At 49.6% G+C, this 16,945-nt stretch overlaps 2 protein-coding genes across 5 annotated transcripts in view; one reads left to right on the forward strand and one right to left on the reverse strand.

Annotated features, from left to right (window-relative positions):
* Positions 1-11,375, forward strand: part of myo1d (myosin 1D) — a 43,869-nt gene extending 32,494 nt beyond the window's left edge. For both annotated transcript variants that reach the window (XM_057052040.1, XM_057052051.1), the window contains exon 22: positions 9,453-11,375. In XM_057052040.1, coding sequence (XP_056908020.1) covers positions 9,453-9,609 — 157 coding nt within the window. In that variant the 3' untranslated portion in view covers positions 9,610-11,375. The remainder of the gene's footprint in view (positions 1-9,452) is intronic.
* A 388-nt stretch (positions 11,376-11,763) lies between these two features.
* Positions 11,764-16,533, reverse strand: cdk5r1b (cyclin dependent kinase 5, regulatory subunit 1b (p35)). 3 transcript variants are annotated; one of them, XM_057052334.1, is made up of 3 exons: positions 16,183-16,533; positions 14,116-15,179; positions 11,764-13,604 (listed from the first exon to the last, which is right to left on the reverse strand). In XM_057052334.1, the coding sequence occupies exons 2-3, from the start codon at positions 15,018-15,020 to the stop codon at positions 13,583-13,585; spliced, it is 927 nt and encodes a 308-aa protein (XP_056908314.1). In that variant the 5' UTR covers positions 15,021-15,179; positions 16,183-16,533; the 3' UTR covers positions 11,764-13,582. The 3 variants fall into 3 exon arrangements, with proteins under 3 accessions (XP_056908314.1, XP_056908305.1, XP_056908323.1); XM_057052325.1 differs by having other exon boundaries at positions 14,116-15,176; positions 16,183-16,530; XM_057052343.1 differs by having other exon boundaries at positions 11,764-15,176; positions 16,183-16,530.
* Positions 16,534-16,945: the final 412 nt, after the last annotated feature.

Raw genomic sequence — 16,945 nt, forward strand, 5'->3', positions numbered from 1 at the left:
CGGTTTAGACCGACTGACTTTAATTTGTTCCCGTTTGGGTCGTCCTCCTCGTCTCTAAAGGGTTCTTCCTCGCTTCATTTCCTCTCCTCTTCCTAATCTCTAAATGGGATCTGAAAGTAAGAATAACTTGTTGCTGAATTATGAATCCGGCCTCTCCGCTGCAGTCCATGCAGTTCTGCCTTGGTCTCCCTCGTGTGAGGAGACCTGTGGCTCCGGCTCAGCCTGAGACCGGTCCTTCTAAATCCCCGGTCAACATAATCTCCCTCTGTCTTTGTTGTGTAAGCGCCTGAAATCCATTTCTTAGAAAAGCAATGTGTACCGTTTCTGTAGCAACGGCAGTGTGTGTGTGTGTGTGTGTGTGTGTGTGTGTGTGTTTTCAGCTGTAATAGTAAAGGGACCCGAAGGGTCGACCATTTTCTCGGGTTGTAGTTTATCTTGAACTTGTTATCTTGAACGTTAAATCTCCATGAGGACATCGTCCCCCCCCACCCCCGGCTATAAACCTTCCCCATTCATACTTCCTCCATCTTCTCCTACATCTGGACACCTAATGGCCCTGTCCTGTCCCTCCCACTGACCCCCCACGGTGAGTCAGAAGCAGCAGCTCCACAACCCTTCATTGATCTGTGAGAGCGGTCGTATACTGTTTCTGCGCTTCGCCCCCCCCCACACCTCCCTGAAGCCCTAATGGTTTGAAGTCCCCCCCCATCTGTTTCTGGAGGAGGGAGACACACGGAGAGACATATTAAAGTCGACGTCTTTCGGTTTTCTGAGTCCTGGATGGGTGGAAGAGATCAATTACGCGTTGGAATCAGGTTATCTCAGGTTTCTCACTGATGGCTCTGCACACGCATCCATTGCACGGAAGGTTCACATGCAATAACCAGAGTGGTTATGGAAGACTATTGCACTATTTAAGCTAAGCTAGTTAGCGTTTGCAGCAGTTTGCCGCCAACGTTGGGACTGTAAAAGCGTTCTTGAACGCCTGGACGGGGAGTTCCTGTTGTGTTTCCGGCTGGGTTGCATCAGTATTCCCGAGCTTTGTCTTCCCCAAGGTCACCTTTTCTGCTGAATCAAATCTTTCTCTCCTCGTTCCCTCATCCCTCCTTCTCTATTTCCTCCATTAGTCACTCTACCACTTCGCCCCCTCCTCCTTTTGTTTTTCACTTCACAACCCACTTCTCCTCTCCTCTTTTCTGGGGCACTGCAGATGTTCCCATGGCAACCATCGGATCCATGTTTGTCTGATACATATGCGGTCCATTAATAGCCCTGCTGGCTGGAGATAATAACGACGCGTCTCGTCCTGAGCTTGCAGACGGACAAATGCCAACAGATAGGCAGCGGAAAGACAGAGATTATGCAAAAAGGACGGATGAAGACGGAGAGAAGAGCCAGAAGAAGCTTTCATATTCTATTTAAATCACAGAGGGGGACACAGATTTGAAAATCATTTATTAAAAGACCCGAAATATACACACTAAAAACATTTCTCTTTGATGCACTGAGCGCTTAGAGTGCATATAAAACATCAAAGCGGCATCGAAGAACCACAAGATTAAATATTTTCCCAACAACCGCGTGGCGAGAGCTGCTTTCTTTGTCGGAGCCGCTAATCTCTGTCTGCACTTATATAACTTCTGTCTCCGCAAAGTCCTTCGGAGATTACAGATTATTCTGAACATTAAAGGAGGCAAAGTCAGCTCAGAGTCATTGTTATGTGGGCCGGCGGGGGGGGCGGGGGTGGGGGTGGGGGTGGGGGGGTAAATATTCGGAGCTGTGAAAATATGCAGCGTGTGTCGCAGGCTTTTGTATGAATGAAAGAGTGAACGTGCAGATCGGCCTGACCTACTTCTCCACTGCAGCAGATCTGAGCGGCCTCCCTCTCGCACAACTGTGGAGTCGACTGGTGCAGTCAAGACACGTGCACTCGCGTTCGCCGCTCGCGTCTGAGCGCGGCGGTCTGAGAGCTTTCGTGGTGCCTGTGATGAAAACGAGGACAAGCTGGGTTTCGCTGACTCTGTTGTCAGCTAATTAGCCTCTGACTGGGTAGATCTGTGCTATTAAATGCATAAGATCATCAGACGTCCTCATAAATGCAAGCAAAGCATCTCAAACGCCCCCTGCTGGTGATCTGAGGAACAGCCCACGAGCCCCGTCCCCTCCTCCCTGGTGTTGAATGTGTTGCGCTGGTCTGCAAACACCGACACTGGTGTCACATGACCTCCCGCTGAAGACACCTTTGTAGCTGCGGTCATGCGGCGCTGCCGTGTGAAATCCGAGGATGTAAACAAAAGAGAAGGTTTGTAATGAGCTCCGACCCTCTGATGGATGCAGCAGGCAGGGACGGGGGGGTTGTGCCTCGTCTCATGGCCCCGAAAGGCCGTGAACCTCGTCTGGATCTGGAATAACTGAAGTTGGACTGCAGCTTCAGCTTCTAACATGGAATATTTGGACATCTTTAATGCAGATTTCTGCTTAAATCTGCACTGAAATGATGTCAGACGTGGGTTCTGCTCTGGTGGTTTTCTGCTGCTGCGTCTCTGAGGCTGTTGCCAGTGTCAGACGGAGGACGGGGGCCTTGGCGGACGGGGGCCTTGGAGGACGGGGGCCTTGGAGGACGGGGGCCTTGGCATCGGCGACACAGGAGGAGCATCCCATAAAAATAAATGCATTCATCAATAAACCAAACCAAAGCAGGCACAAGTGGGGAGGTTTCCACGCAGCTTGATGATGTCATTGATGCAGGAGGGAGGTCTGTTTTTTTTTTTTTTTAATTGTTTTTGATATTTGTTACGCATCTCATTTGATGCTATTTTAGCGTTTGGATGCTAATCCTGATGCTACGATCTTTAGTGTGACCCTTGTTCACTTAGATTTGCCTTTAAATTACACTGAAGTGCAAAGATGGTTCAGAGATCCATAATTCACACGCTTGGCCTGCATGTTTGATGTGCTGTGTGTGTAATAGGGGGGTCGGGGGGGTGTTGGTGTGGGTTATATTTAATCTGCAGCCCCCCCCTCACTTACGCTAACATCTCACTGTCACTTTGGATAAAAGCACGACTTCGGCGCTGCACATTTCTGCTCAGTGGAGCCTCTGATATTTTATAGACCCCCGTCCGTCTCTTCTGTGACCTCTACAGTTGCCCCCCTACCCCCCCACCCCCACCCCCCCACACACACACAGGTTCCACCCAGCAACAGTGCTGCACCATCTCCTGCTGCCAGACCAATTATCATTACCCTCAGCCCCCCTCCTCCCCCTTCACCTCCTCTTTTCTCTCCTCCCGTCTTCCTCCTCCTCACATCTTTTTTATCACCCTGCTTTTTTTTATTGTTTGCACTTTAATCACCTGAACACCACCCGCTCCATCCCTCCCCCTGTTTTCTCCCTCTATATCTCCCTATTTTCACCTCTTTGTTTTGTTTTTTCGGCACATTTTCTGACAGTGAAGATATAAAAACCAAGAATCTGTCTTCATTCGCTCATTGGAAAATACCTCCTGTTTCGAGCTCAGCTGACTTGTCTCATGTCCACACGTGTGTCCACAGTCCTCAGGTCCCACTTGTGTGTTTTAAACATATTGGATAATGAATGTGGACCATCTGTGGGATCCATGAAAAGCTGTTATTAAGATTTCTGATCATAAAATCTTTATTTGTGCGGTTTAGGGGTGTGATTGCAACCTGAAGGTCGTGAGAACGGTTGGACGTTAGATTGAAGGATCGATGGTCTTCCGTGAGGAGAATCTTAGAGTGAGCAGCCCCTGATTGTGGCGCCGTGGCGGCCTTTTCTGCCTCGCCTGAGCGCGTCGGGGCTCGTTGCTCCTCCGTACGCATGCGTCCAACCTTGAGATGCTGGAGCGTCCCCGCGAACGCTGAGCTGATTAGATTAGCTCGACGAGGGACAATGAGACGGCCGCGGAGGTGACCTCCACGACACGGAGGCACACTTGTTTAACGCTCCCGCCGTGCAGCCATGCTGACCCTACAGTAGGGACGGCCCCCACCATCTGTGGGGAACTACCAGGAACAAAGACCTTTGCTTTGTCCACTTCTGCTTCCTTTATGGTCTCCCACTGGTGTGAGGGACTCTGTCCTTTGAATGCTGGACTGGTGCGAACAGCTTGTGTGACTGGATCTCATTGACAACCATCACTCACCTGCTGAGCAGCGAGTCCGCCGCCGCCTGTCCTGTGGGCAGCCAACCAGGTGGGACCATTGGACCGTCTGGTCGCCTCAGCGGTGAGCTCGTCCTGGCAGGATGGGACAACCGCCACCAGCTTGTTCCAAACGGTGTCACGTGTTCAGTTACTAGTGACTGGAGTCCCGTCGGTCGCTCATGCGTGCACGGGAAAGGCACTCTATGCACGTCCAGACGTCCTGCTTTCCGTCCAACTCGTCCACCGTGTCCCCTCATCCTCAAAGTTTGATGAGAACTAGCTTAGCATTTTAACAAGTCTTTCTAGGTTTACTGTGGGTCTGGTTTGGTTCAGTTTTCAGAATATCAGACAGTCCAACGGGTCTCAGGAGGCTGCTTCCTCGTGCCTTCTGCCCACCGGCGGCTTTTCCACCCCCCCCCTTTGTCTGCTCCAGAGGCCTCCAGCAGCTGGATCCTCCTCCGAACCGCTCGATAAACCGCCACCTCCCCATTCTTCGCTCCCTTTTCCCTCCAAACACGTGCTGATCAATACACTTTGTGCCGTTTACCAGCTTTTAATGACCTGGTTTAGTAACCTTATGCTATAAACGCAGAAGGGGAGAAGAAGTGCACGTTTGTGCAACCATCTTTGCAGGCAGCAGGGGGGATGTGCACGTTTGTGAGTGTTTTACTTCCAGATATCTTCTATTCTGTAGGTCTCGGCTGTCTTGTTGTCGTCCTCTTCATCACTTCTTGTGACATTAAACTCGTCGTCCTTCTTCAGTGTCGTGTGGAGCTACAAGCTGTCCTCCTGCTTTCACGTGTATCTCGGACACGCCCACCACGCCACAACGACGCTCCGCATGCCCCGCTGCGTTTTCACTATTATTCATATCTGCAGCCGCACCGAGACACGTGCAGAACGACGCTAATTAAAGAAGAGCAACCGTCCTTTTTCAGGCCAGGCCTGAGCTGGTGGAGGTGCCTCTGACTCTGCCATCGGGAGGAGGAGCCTGGGAGACGCAATTAGGCTTCGTTTCAGCCTGTTTTCAGCTCTGGGAACATGGAAGCTGCAGCCGTGTGAGGCGACATCGGCGCGTCAGCGTCCTGTCCAATGCACATTCACACTTACTGTAAAACAGGTGTGAAAACTCACACTCTCCAGCCATAAATGACAGTTTCCTCATTTCTCACCCCAAAGCTGACTAATCTACTTTTAGCCGCTGCTACCTGGAATGCCTTGAATGACACTTTTCGCTTCTACAAGAGGGTTCGGATGGACGTCATCTGGTCTAATTGGTCGATGAATGATGCTCACCTGTGCACATGCGACACAGAGCGCACACAGCCTGAAGCTAATTCCTTATTTTGTTTTTGATGACCTTGTTCATCCAAGAAAAAGCTAATTCAACTGATGGTGGAGTGATATCTGTAAAGGTTGGGTGTGACCCGGCTGCAGAGAGCGTTTAAGGTTAATACTTCGCTGGTTCTCTAAAGATGAACCCTGAGACCAGCTCTAAGTAACTTGGAAAGGGAAGCTGGAGCTGACCTCCTTTCTGCTGCTGTCAGCCTGTAGTAAAAGGTTACCTAACCAGCGCAGAGATTATTGGAATAAAGACGCAGATCCTCCCAGAGTGGCATCGGCAACAAACCGCCGAAGAGAGCGAGAAGTTATTCATTTTTTTGTGCCCCTGTCTGCACAGTTATGGATAAAACAGCATTTATGGTATAAAAACATCAACACGGGGTCACCTCTGTCTCCTCAAAAACCACGTCTGACATGTTTTAAAACCTCATCCAGAGGAAACGCTTGATGGAGCAGCAGGCTCGTCTGAGGCGCTTTCACGCTGCTGTTGAATCTGGTGTCACATGATCACATGATCACATGATCGGGCGTGCTGGTTTCAGAGGAGATCATGTCTGAGGAGGAGACCACTACCTGTCCATTAATCATGAAGACAGCATGGGTCTGTGGTGTCTGACCTGCACACACACACACACACACACACACACACACACACACACACACACACACACACACACACACACCACTGAGCACACATGTATGCTTCCTCCTCAGTCCTTGTAGTTTCTATCTTGAGCTCAGTGTGACCTCACAACCTGAAAGATTAATGTATTTGTGTGTGTGTGTGTGTCTGTGTGTGTGAGAGAGAGGCATAACACATATTGCTGCCTTTTTTCTGTTTTTTCCTTTGCCAAACAGATGGAGGTTTTATCACACAAACAAGGTTTTTCTCACCAAAAGCGTCAGAATCTCATCAATGCAGACATTTTGACGGCATTATCGTATCAGCTGCGGTGTCTTGATCTGTCGATTTTTGCTCTTTGTTTCCAGCTGCTCTCTTTTGCTGTCTTGGTGGGACAGTTACTGGGTCCCTGTAGTTACTGGCAGTTGCCAGCAGGGGCGCTGTCCCAAATAATCCCTGTTTGTTTGGTTGCTAACTAGCCCAACTAGAGTCCTACTTCCAGCTTACAGCCTCCTAAAGTGTTGCCCCCACTGTAGTTAGTGAGAGGAAACATCACGTCCCGGGTCTTTTTAAGCGAGTCAGCTTTACGGAGCACCCCTCCCCCCACCTGCAGTGCTCATTTATAATTCAACAGCGGAGATGCCGGGGAAGGGCCAGGTACAACGGAGCGGAGGGCTGACTCAGACGAGGAGCCGGTGCTTCGTGGACCAGAGCTTCTTCACCTGAAAACAACCACATTCTTCCCTGAACGTGTCATTTAACAGCATTTTTTTTTTGCTTCAAAACGCTCCTTTGTCCATTTTCTGTGTTGACATGGTTTATGTTATTTTCCTACCTGGTTGGTTTCTCTTATCATTTTTATTGCTAACATATGGCTCACATATACTAGAATAATGTGTGATGAACAACAAATATTTCAGTTTTTCTCCATTGTGGCTGCTGGGACTTACCCAAGGCAAATTTGAAATTTGTTTTTCTATTAGAGAGCAGAGTTATTTCATAGCTGCACCCCTGCAGCGGCGCTACCTCAGGGACCGGGTGAGCCTGGACTCACATGGCATGAAGGGCAGAGATACACAAAGGGAACCACCAGGAGGGGGGGTTCATGCTGGAGGAAAGAATTGATTTTCCAGTCGGAGAGTCCATCCAATGCAGGACTAAGTCTGCCCCCAGGGTGGAGGTGTTGGAGGGGGGGGGGGCACAGAGTGGCTGTGGCCTGATGGGAAAGGCCAGCCGGTGACCTAAAGACTGAGCAGGATCTGAAGGGTTCTGTCGGGGTTTTGTTAGAACTGCAGAACATCGATCCAGAGGCTGACTGTGGCTGGGATCAGAAAGGTGTCAGAAATCTATTTAAACGTGTGTGTGTGTGTGTGTGTGTGTGTGTGTGTGTGTGTGTGTGTGTGTGTGTGTGTGTGTGTATGAGCATACACGTGTGTGTGTGTGTGTGTGTGTGTTCTGCCCTCTGGCAGTAACGGGATGAGAGACAGACAGATAAAAGAGATGTATCCCATCCCACAGCACTGTTGGCTGGCTGGCAGCCATGACAGATGGGGGAGTTCAGTTCATGGGGGTTGCCATGGAAACCGGCACAGGCACACCACGGAGATGGCGAGGGGGGGAGGCTCTGCAGAGGAGTGTGGCGTGGGCAGCAAAAACCGCTGCTGTTGTGGTTTTTGGCGAGTTATTGTTGTCAGTGTCCTTGACTGCTGACAGAGGTCTGACGGACAGACGCCGCCGTCTGCTTCCGTAACCACGGCAACAAGAATGTGTGTCACCAGGAGACATAATGCTTTTCCTCCCTCATACTTGCATTACATCACATTTGTCCGCTGCGCACCAGCTCGCCCACCTTTCTCCTCCTTGTCATCGATCGTGTTGAACGAGGCGAAAGCTCCGGAACGCTCTTAACCGGATGTGACAGCCATTAAAAGCCAATCAGCTTCTCGAGCTCGCCGTCGCCACGTGACTCCGCCTCTTATTCATCTTCATTTTCAAGCCTGGAAAAATATGTGCATGGGATGTTTGTACGACCGACACGTTCCTGTGGTGGATGTATGCGAACATCTTCATGAGAAGTTAACTCAGGTCCAGTGTGATCTAGATCTGGGCTTGAACACCAGCCAGTTAGCGCAGTTTTTTCCATTTGATTCCATTCCATTGATTAATACACTTAAAGGTTGTATCAGCGGTGTGACGTCAGACTGGTGCAGAACCCAAATCCTGCCCCCTGACTGGCTTGAACACTTTGTGGAGTGGGTAGGAAACAGTCTTCCTCTGTCTTCCTCTGTCCTCTAATGAGAGGACAAGAAGCTTTGGTCCTGTAGGTGAGCAGTTCTCTATACAACAGTGTTGCTTTTGTTTGCGCACACACACACCAATTAGTGATATATAGTGAGTGATTGACCTCTGCATTTAAGCCGTCCTTTACACACCAGTAGTGAACACACACAAGTGGATGGATGGATGGATGATGGGTGGATGGTGGATGGGCGGGTGACGGGTATGGTATGGACCCAAGTGCAGTACACAACAGGCAAAGAAGTGATGATCAGTTAACAGGTTTATTAACTGCAATCTGGTAAACAACGGACAGTTCGAGAGCGGGGCAGTGGACTTGGTCGAGGGAGGCAGAATCAGGCAAACAATCCAGAGGGAGACCGGCTGAGCTCGTGGTCAAAACAGAAGACAGGGTTAATTTACCGGGGGTCAGGCAGAACAGGCAGGTCATAAACAGGCAGGGTCGATTCCAGGAAGACCGGCAGGTAAACACTGGAAAGTCATGCATAGCAGAGACAATCTGGCACCAAGTTAGTGTGAGACTGGAGAATATATACTGGTAGGTGAACTGATTGATGAGTGAGGGCAGGTGTGTGATCAGTGAGTGAGGGCAGGTGTGTGATCAGAGGGTGTGGTGTGAGCAGGGCAGTGGAAAAGAACTGAGTCCATGGGCTGGAGCAGAGTGTTGAGAGTGTGGGACAGGGGGATGGAGGAGATGGATGGTGGGTGGATGGATGGATGGACGGATGGATGATGGGTGGGTGGATGGATGGATGGATGGATGGATGATGGATGGATGCGTGATGGATGGGTGATCGGTGGATGGATGAGGTGTTTAGATTGAGAACAGATATTTTCACGCTTAAAATGCAGATCATGATTCTGTACACACCAGCAGCTCTGATTTATGACCCTCATTTTGTTCCACACATACAAGCACACACACACACACACACACACACACACCACACACACACACACACACACACACACCACACACACACACACACACACACACTGATCAGCTGGTGTCTTCTCTGCAGTGAGAAGAGGAAGCTGCAGGTCCACATCTCCAGTCCCATCCAGTGCAGCATGAACGGGAGGAAGTGCTCGGTCGTCGTGGAGACCAAGATCAACCAGTCACGGCCCGACTTCGCCAAGAGTCGCTCTGGCTACGTTCTGGCCGTTCCTGGCAACTAAAGCGACCCACCTCCAGAGCTGATCTGATGGATCCAACGGTTCCGATTTAGTGGTGATTCGATCCTCAAATGCCAAATCAGATCCTTGTTCTTCTAGATTTTTAGGCAACGTGCTTCCAACCAAACACGGTTTAATTTTCCTTTTTAAATCCAAACGACCAAAAATGATTTTTGTGCAATACTGACTTTGTACCGGAGACATGAAGGTGAAGGGAGCTTTCGAACGGCTCCTGTTGCGTAATGGGAGCAGAAATCCAACGGCTGTGCAGGGATCTGTAATCCCCCCCACACCCCCCCCACCCCACCCCCCCGGCCCCCGGCGCAGGATCACAAACGAAGCCCTGAAAATGAATTAAGAATTAAGTGGAGAGAACACGTTGCATTCATATTCTGATGGATATGGGGGAAGGCAGCAGCCATTTCCAACCACACGTGGAAACAGGAAGTGTGAAGAGTCGCCAGGACGTGTTGATCGTGTCCTGAAACTGCCGCCTGCTTGTGATTTTAATGCCGCTTCTTTAAATCCTCTCCGAGATGAAGGGTTTTATCCAGCAGCCGAGGACTTCCTGTCTCCGTCCTCCATCACAAGTGCTGAAAACTGGTGCGAGGGCAGAGGCTTTGAGGTCTGCTGGCCCGGTTACCTCAGCAACGGGCCGTCGTCAATTTAGGACTTACACTATAAAAACACGGCCACACTTTTAACGTCCTGCTTCACATACTGTTGACCCTGGCGCGTAACAGCTAGCGTGCTAGCTAGGCGGATGCTTCGCTTTGATCTGCCGTTAAGATGAATAATTTAGAGATGGTAAAATAACTGCGAACTGGGATCACGTTGTCTGACACGACCGGAGAGCTCGAATGCAGGGTCCCTCGGCGTCTGGCCCAGTTGAGGACTCCACGTCAAACTTGCTAGCCGTCCGCTTATCCCATCGTAATGAGCCCGCGCGTGTCCGCGGCCTCTTGAAGGAACGAATCGTGCAGCTCCGAGCGCTCAGACCTGGTATTGTTGCTGGATTAGAGGCCGGAGCGGCGGATTAAGGAAGTGACATGAGTGGCTTTAATGGGCGGTTTTCAGAGGAGCTGAAGCGCCTCTGATGAGCGCAGCTCTCCGTCCCTAATCCCCCACAGGGCCTCTCCGCTCCGCTCTTCCACCCTCCTCATCACGAGGGGCTTCATGTCGCCTCTCGGCTCTCTGCTTCCTCCAGCCATCGGGAGTTCACAAAACCTCGCTTGGCCTTTTCCCTTCTTCTATTCCTTGTCCTGTTGGGACACTTGTCCACCCTCAGGCCAGTCAAACCTCCACCGGTCCAGTTCAGGCCCACGTTCTGGTCCAGTTCAGGCCCACGTTCTGGTCCACTTCAGCACCGGTAACTGAACCGCTTCAGATTGATTCTAAAACCACAAATTTGTTATGGTGTGAGACAGATATCAATGCAATAATAGAAGATATTTCATGTTTTGATTCTTGATGCTCATAAAATGGGATTTCTTTTATTATTATTATTATTATTATTATTATTATTATTATTTTAATAAGAGAAAACTTGTGCCATTGTTTGACAGAGTGAAACAGCCAAATGGTGTCAGATTCAGCTCCTTGATTCTCGTGTCTTTAAGCGTGTGTTTATGTGCCTGATTCCATATGATTCCATATGATTCCATATTCATATCATGTAATCGGGTCTACAGGGGATTCACCCCCCTGATTCTGTCGCCGTGTGAATCATCTCCTCCCTCCTCTAATAAAAAAAAAGTTTCATTCATAAATGTCTTTTCTGTCATTAATGTGTGGAGTCTGGAGTTGCCCCCCCCCCCCCCCCCCCCCAACAGCTGACTCCACCAGCCGGTCACCATGGCAACGCCGCCGCATCAGCCATGAGCCCCAGCAGGATTCTGCAACCTGCCGATTAGGACAAACATTTATCCTGGGAGTAAAATGGAGGTCGACTGGTTCTACTGGGCCAGAGGCTAAATGGACTGGTTCTACTGGGCCCGAGGGTAAATGGACTGGTTTTACTGGGCCCGAGGGTAAATGGACTGGTTTTACTGGGATAATGAGGGTAACTGTACTGGTCTGAGACAGATATGTCCTGTTTGACGCGTCCTTTAGGGGACACAGTCATGGCAAAAACCTAGCAATAAAAACCAGCAGGCGTCAACGATCAGTGCAGTTTATTTTTCCATCACAGTACAAAAATAAATGAAAATAAGCAGAAACCAACTGAAAAAAGTGTCTCGATTACAGCAACAGATTCTTTTTTTTTTCTTTTTTTTTTCCCCTCAAAAAAAAAAAGAGTTATTAAACAGCATCAACAGCCCCCAAACACCCCCCATGAAGAAAAACCTGGTGTGTTTGTTCTGTGAGAAAAGAATGTGTTCGTCCTGTACAAATGGAACACCTCATCCACACACACACTCTCACACACTCTTCTCTATCTACAAAGTACGCAACGTGATACAGAAAAGAATCTGCAACTACTTTATTTATAGTTTAGGAGCGTTTTCTCAAACATGAATGTTCTACTCATCGATGCAAAGAAATGGCACATTTCAAAGGACAGAGTGAAGCATTTAGAGGCCTTCTGAGCCGCCCAGGAACTGTCTGTGTGTCTTTAACACACACACACACACACACACGCACCAGTCCACAACACTCGTCTCCACCTTCCGCTCACAGAAACAGAAAGAATCTCGCGGATTTTGTGGTTAGATTTTATGTCGGTTCAGGTTTCCAGTGTGGGTTGTTGTGTTGCTGTGGCTTTGATGTCTAAGTGACTGAAAATCCTTTAATCCTTTAGTTTTAAGGTTATTTAGAGACAGAGAGGATGATGGGACCCCCCCCGCAGCATCGGTGAGCGGATTCTGATCCTCCTGGAATAATGTGTGTGTTTTTTCCTCCCTTTGATATGGCGTGAAACATTTAAAAATGCTCTCGGGGTTGCGTATTTTATTTTAAATATATAAGTCGAGGACGCCTCGCTCGCTTTGGCGATGGTCAGATTTGACCTCGGGGGTTTTTCAACTCGTCCTTCTCCTGCAACGTTCGCTTGCATCCGTCCGATCAATTCTTCATTCCCACCAAAGAAAAGAGCGCCTCGTGCACAAGAACTCCTCTCCGCGTCCTCGTCCCTCTTTCTTTTCCAGCAAACGTGCCCAATAAATACATACATGGCAATAAAAGTGCAGATGAAAACCACCTGATCAGCATTTCCCGACCAGTGGGCTTTCATCCCAGATATGGCACTGGTTTGTTGTTTTTTTTCTACATTTTCTCTGCTGAATCATAACAAAAAAAAACAAAAAACTAAATAAAACATCATTCCAAATTGGTTGCAACACAACCTATCGACAAAGGTACAAAAAAAGGGTTTCCCTTGTGAATAAATTGCCTTTTTTTTTCTTTTTTAATCAAGCATAGCTAAAATGAAACTTGACGGCATTCTCTAACGCAGATGCAGTTGGTTTTACAAATCAAGTAGAAAGAAGACGAGTAGTAACTGCTCCTGTCGTCCCAGGAAACGTCTGTAGAGTCGCATGGCACACGTGCAAAATATTACATTTCTAAGCAGAAAAAAAAAAAAAAACGATCGAAGAAAACGTTGCGTCTCCTGGAACGCGATCAAGAAGCCCCCCGTGATGTTCTGGGCAGCAGGAGAGCCGTTAACGAGTTCGTTGTTTTCTTTCTAGTTCCCGAACACACACACGACCATGACCATTCATCGCCGGTCACGCATCCCCCGGCTGTTGTGTTGTGTTAAATCCCCTGTACAGAGTAAGTCCTTCAGTAGAAGCACAGATAGAAACCCACAAGAAACGATGAGAAAACATCTGGATCCAGCACGGAAGGCCCCTCAGTCCTCTCAGATATGCACCAAAGCAACAAAAAAGGAAAAAGTCCAGTCGTGTCCGTGTCACTGGACCGGGTGTGGGCTTCCAAACAACCGGGAGCTTTTGCAGCTGGGGGAGTCATCCACTCAGGCGATGGCCCTCACCCTCCTGCAGGGGGCAGTGTACATCACATGGTCAAAGTCAGAAGGTCACCAGCAGGCTGACTGCAGCCGCAGTCTGGTCCACATTCATTGCTGTAGATGTTTGCTTCCTGTTCTACTTGTTCAGCGTTTCATAGAGATATTTGATATTTACTGTGTGTGTGCGTTAGCAAGGGATTCACCCAAGTCTGGCATTTTTTTTTAAAATAAAATTTTGGTTTCTTTGTGCTGTCAAAAAGGTGACTGATGCAGGTTGAAAGCCGAGATGGACGTCACGTCATTCGGTGCGACAGACACGGAATAAGTGTCGCCATCTTTGGGTGGGAACATAATTTAGAGCTGGAAATGGGAAAATCCTGATCAGAAAAAACAAACCAAAGCAAACATGACCGTGAATTCTGGGCAAAGTCCACTTCAGCTGATTGATGTAAATAAATAGGAACAGAAATTTTTGACCAAATGCCAGACTGGAGTCTCATCCTCCCCTGAACCCTCGAGCCCCCCCAACATCTCCTCACCGGTCCAGCCCGATAAGCAGGCGGCTCCTCTCCTCCTCCTTCTGGCTCTCGTTCTTCAGGTCGGCAAACACCTGAGTGAAGTAGTGCGGGTCGGAGTTGATCTGGAGCATCTTTGTGCTCATCAGGTTGATGATGGACAGGCAGCGGTCCCAGAAGGTCTCCTTGGAGCTCTCCACTAAGAACGGCTTCAGCGGGTAGGAGATCTCGTTGCCCATGTACGAGTAGGACAGATAGAGGCAGGTGAGAAGCACGGCCTGCAGCTCGTGCTCCGTCGCCACCTCGGAGGAGACCACGTCGCGGCACAGCATGTAGACGAACACCACGTTAGCCGGGGTGATGAACCCCTGGTCCTGCCACCCTTGCAAAAGCAGGGAGCGATCCACGCTGCGCAGCCACAGCACCGGGTCAGTCGGGGACAAGTGCTTGAGCCGGTAGCAGCGCCGGCACAGGAACTCCCCGAGGCAGCGCAGGAGCTCGCTGGTGGAGGCCTGGACGATCACCCTCTTGGGGGTCCCAGGGACCACGTTGGAGTTGGCCAGAGGCGCCTTCTTTACGGACGAGGTGGTGGTGTTGGAGCTCTTGGTGAGAGCCGGAGTGCTCTGATCCTGGGTGAAGCTGGACAGGTTAGCGCACGACTGCGACTTCTTCAGGTTCTCGTTGTTCAGCTGAGTGATGTTGTTCTGGTAGTTGGCGTTGGGCTGAACCTTTTTAGAACCTTTCTTTTTGGCCGAAACGGCCACAATCCGCTTCCAGGGCAGCACATTGATGAGCGAGTGGCGCTTCAGGTTCTTCTCTTTGGCGTTCTTGCTGTTCTGGACGGCCGTGTAGTGGCCCACGGTGGCCGGTCCATCCTCGTAGAGAGCCGCCTTCTGGTAGCTAGGAGACAGAGACAGCACGGTTCCCATGGTGACAGCGAAGAAGGGTCCTGGGGCTTCAGCCGCACTGGGTCAGAAGAGCTTCTGCCAGGGGAGATGCTGAGAGAACCTCAGTGCTTCTGGAAGGCTACAAGCATCTAAAGCTGGGAGGAAAACGTTCAGCTCAGTGTCCTCAGCTGATGGTTTCTGCTGAAACACAGAACACAACGGATCAATACTCGCAACAAAATGGTGTCTAATCGGCCACATTTACATCAGTGTTCAGCTTTTAGGAGCAGAAATCTCGGCTGTGGCGCCGGATGCTGCAGTTATCGGCTCTGAATCTCTGAATGTGAGCTTATCTGACAGCACCTCAGGCTTATTAGCACCATTGATTGCACTCGGTAAGTGCTGGAATGGATCAGCCCAGGCGGACATTAATGAATTCGATCAGTATTGACCAGCCTTTTCTCCAAATGATCAACGAAAGAACCAGGAGTGTGGTCCTGAACCACTGTGCACATTCGCAATTACGCCTCGTAAATCCGTCTGCAGGAGCTCGCAGAGGAAGCGGTTGAAGATCGTCATCGGTTCTGCTCTGTGTCTGTTCTAAACGCGTTTCATCTGCGCAGCTTCATCTTTTCGGGAAACCCACCGACGGAGCGGAGCACGCCGCCTGAGCCAGGAAGACAAAACCGCAAATGCGCTCAGAACAGGCGAAGCTCTGCTGCAGATCTGGAGCGCAAATCCAAGGTCATGCGCTTAAAAAAACACACACAACCGTGCTCGCTGCGCTCCTCTCCGCAGGCTGCGCGGGGGGGGAAACGGCGTCGATCGCGGCTGGAAAAGGCTCAAACGAGCTGCTTCATTCCGTCATTCGGTTCTCAGTCCGATCGATTGTGGTGGAATTCCAAAAGCGCCGTTTTTTAGGGTTCAGCCCGGAGGCGAGGATGTTGTTGTGATGGAGCCGCTCTCCGTGGTCCTGAAGCCCGACAATGCTGCTGAAGGCGGCGGCTTGGGAAACACACGGTTCCCCTCCAACCTTCTGGAGACGTGTCACAATCCGATTAAACCTCACGGATTGCCACCTCACATCAATTTCCTCTTTATTTACTGGCATATTGAATAATTTAATACTGCTGCGCATCATCTGTTTTCCGCACAAAACAGCCCCACGATTGAGCAAAAATATGTGAAATCGAGACAGCCTTACCCGATCTTCCGTTTAATGTGGCTTGATGACAATGTTCCGCGTCCCGACTGAGCCGTTCCCCTCACAAAAACGCGATTTTAACATAAAACCATCGCGGAGAAAATGAAATGCAACGAGGGGAATAATCCGTTCCGATGCCAAACAAAAAAAGGATGGATGGACGCGTCTGTTGTCGGCGATGGCGCGGACAGTAGTGGAATGGATGCCTGGATGAAGATGTGCTCCTGATCCTCCCGGTCGTGAGATGCGGATGCTGCGAGAGCTGATGTTGCGTTCACTGGAGGCTTGACGCAAAGGCGGTGGTGCGGCGCCGCTGTGCGCTCCGTGCGCGCTGCCGCTTCTTCTGGGAAACAACTCCGCCTACACACACACACACACACATACGCACGCACGCACACGCACACAGAAGCAAGTGCTCATGTAAACCGAACCCAGTGACCTATTAGTATGTTTGCCATGGAGAGTCGACTACATGGCTGATTTAGTGCCTTTTTTAAAGCGGCTCCCGTTTCAAATAGCAACAATTTATCCCAGTTAGCTTCAAACCACGATTAAAAGACTGGTGTGAATTTCCAAAGGCAATTTTCGGGATATTTATAGGTTTGACCATCATAGAAATATAGAGAATAGATAATGTAATTATTAAAGGTTTTAAAATGCACGTGCATGTCAAATCTAAATGCCAAATAAATCTAAACGTTAAATCTTTATCTCTCGGGGAAAATAAATATGTAGCTAACGTACAAATTGACACTGTCGGTAA

Source organism: Takifugu flavidus, chromosome 1 (genome assembly GCF_003711565.1).
Source record: "Takifugu flavidus isolate HTHZ2018 chromosome 1, ASM371156v2, whole genome shotgun sequence".
Classification (NCBI taxonomy): domain Eukaryota; kingdom Metazoa; phylum Chordata; class Actinopteri; order Tetraodontiformes; family Tetraodontidae; genus Takifugu; species Takifugu flavidus.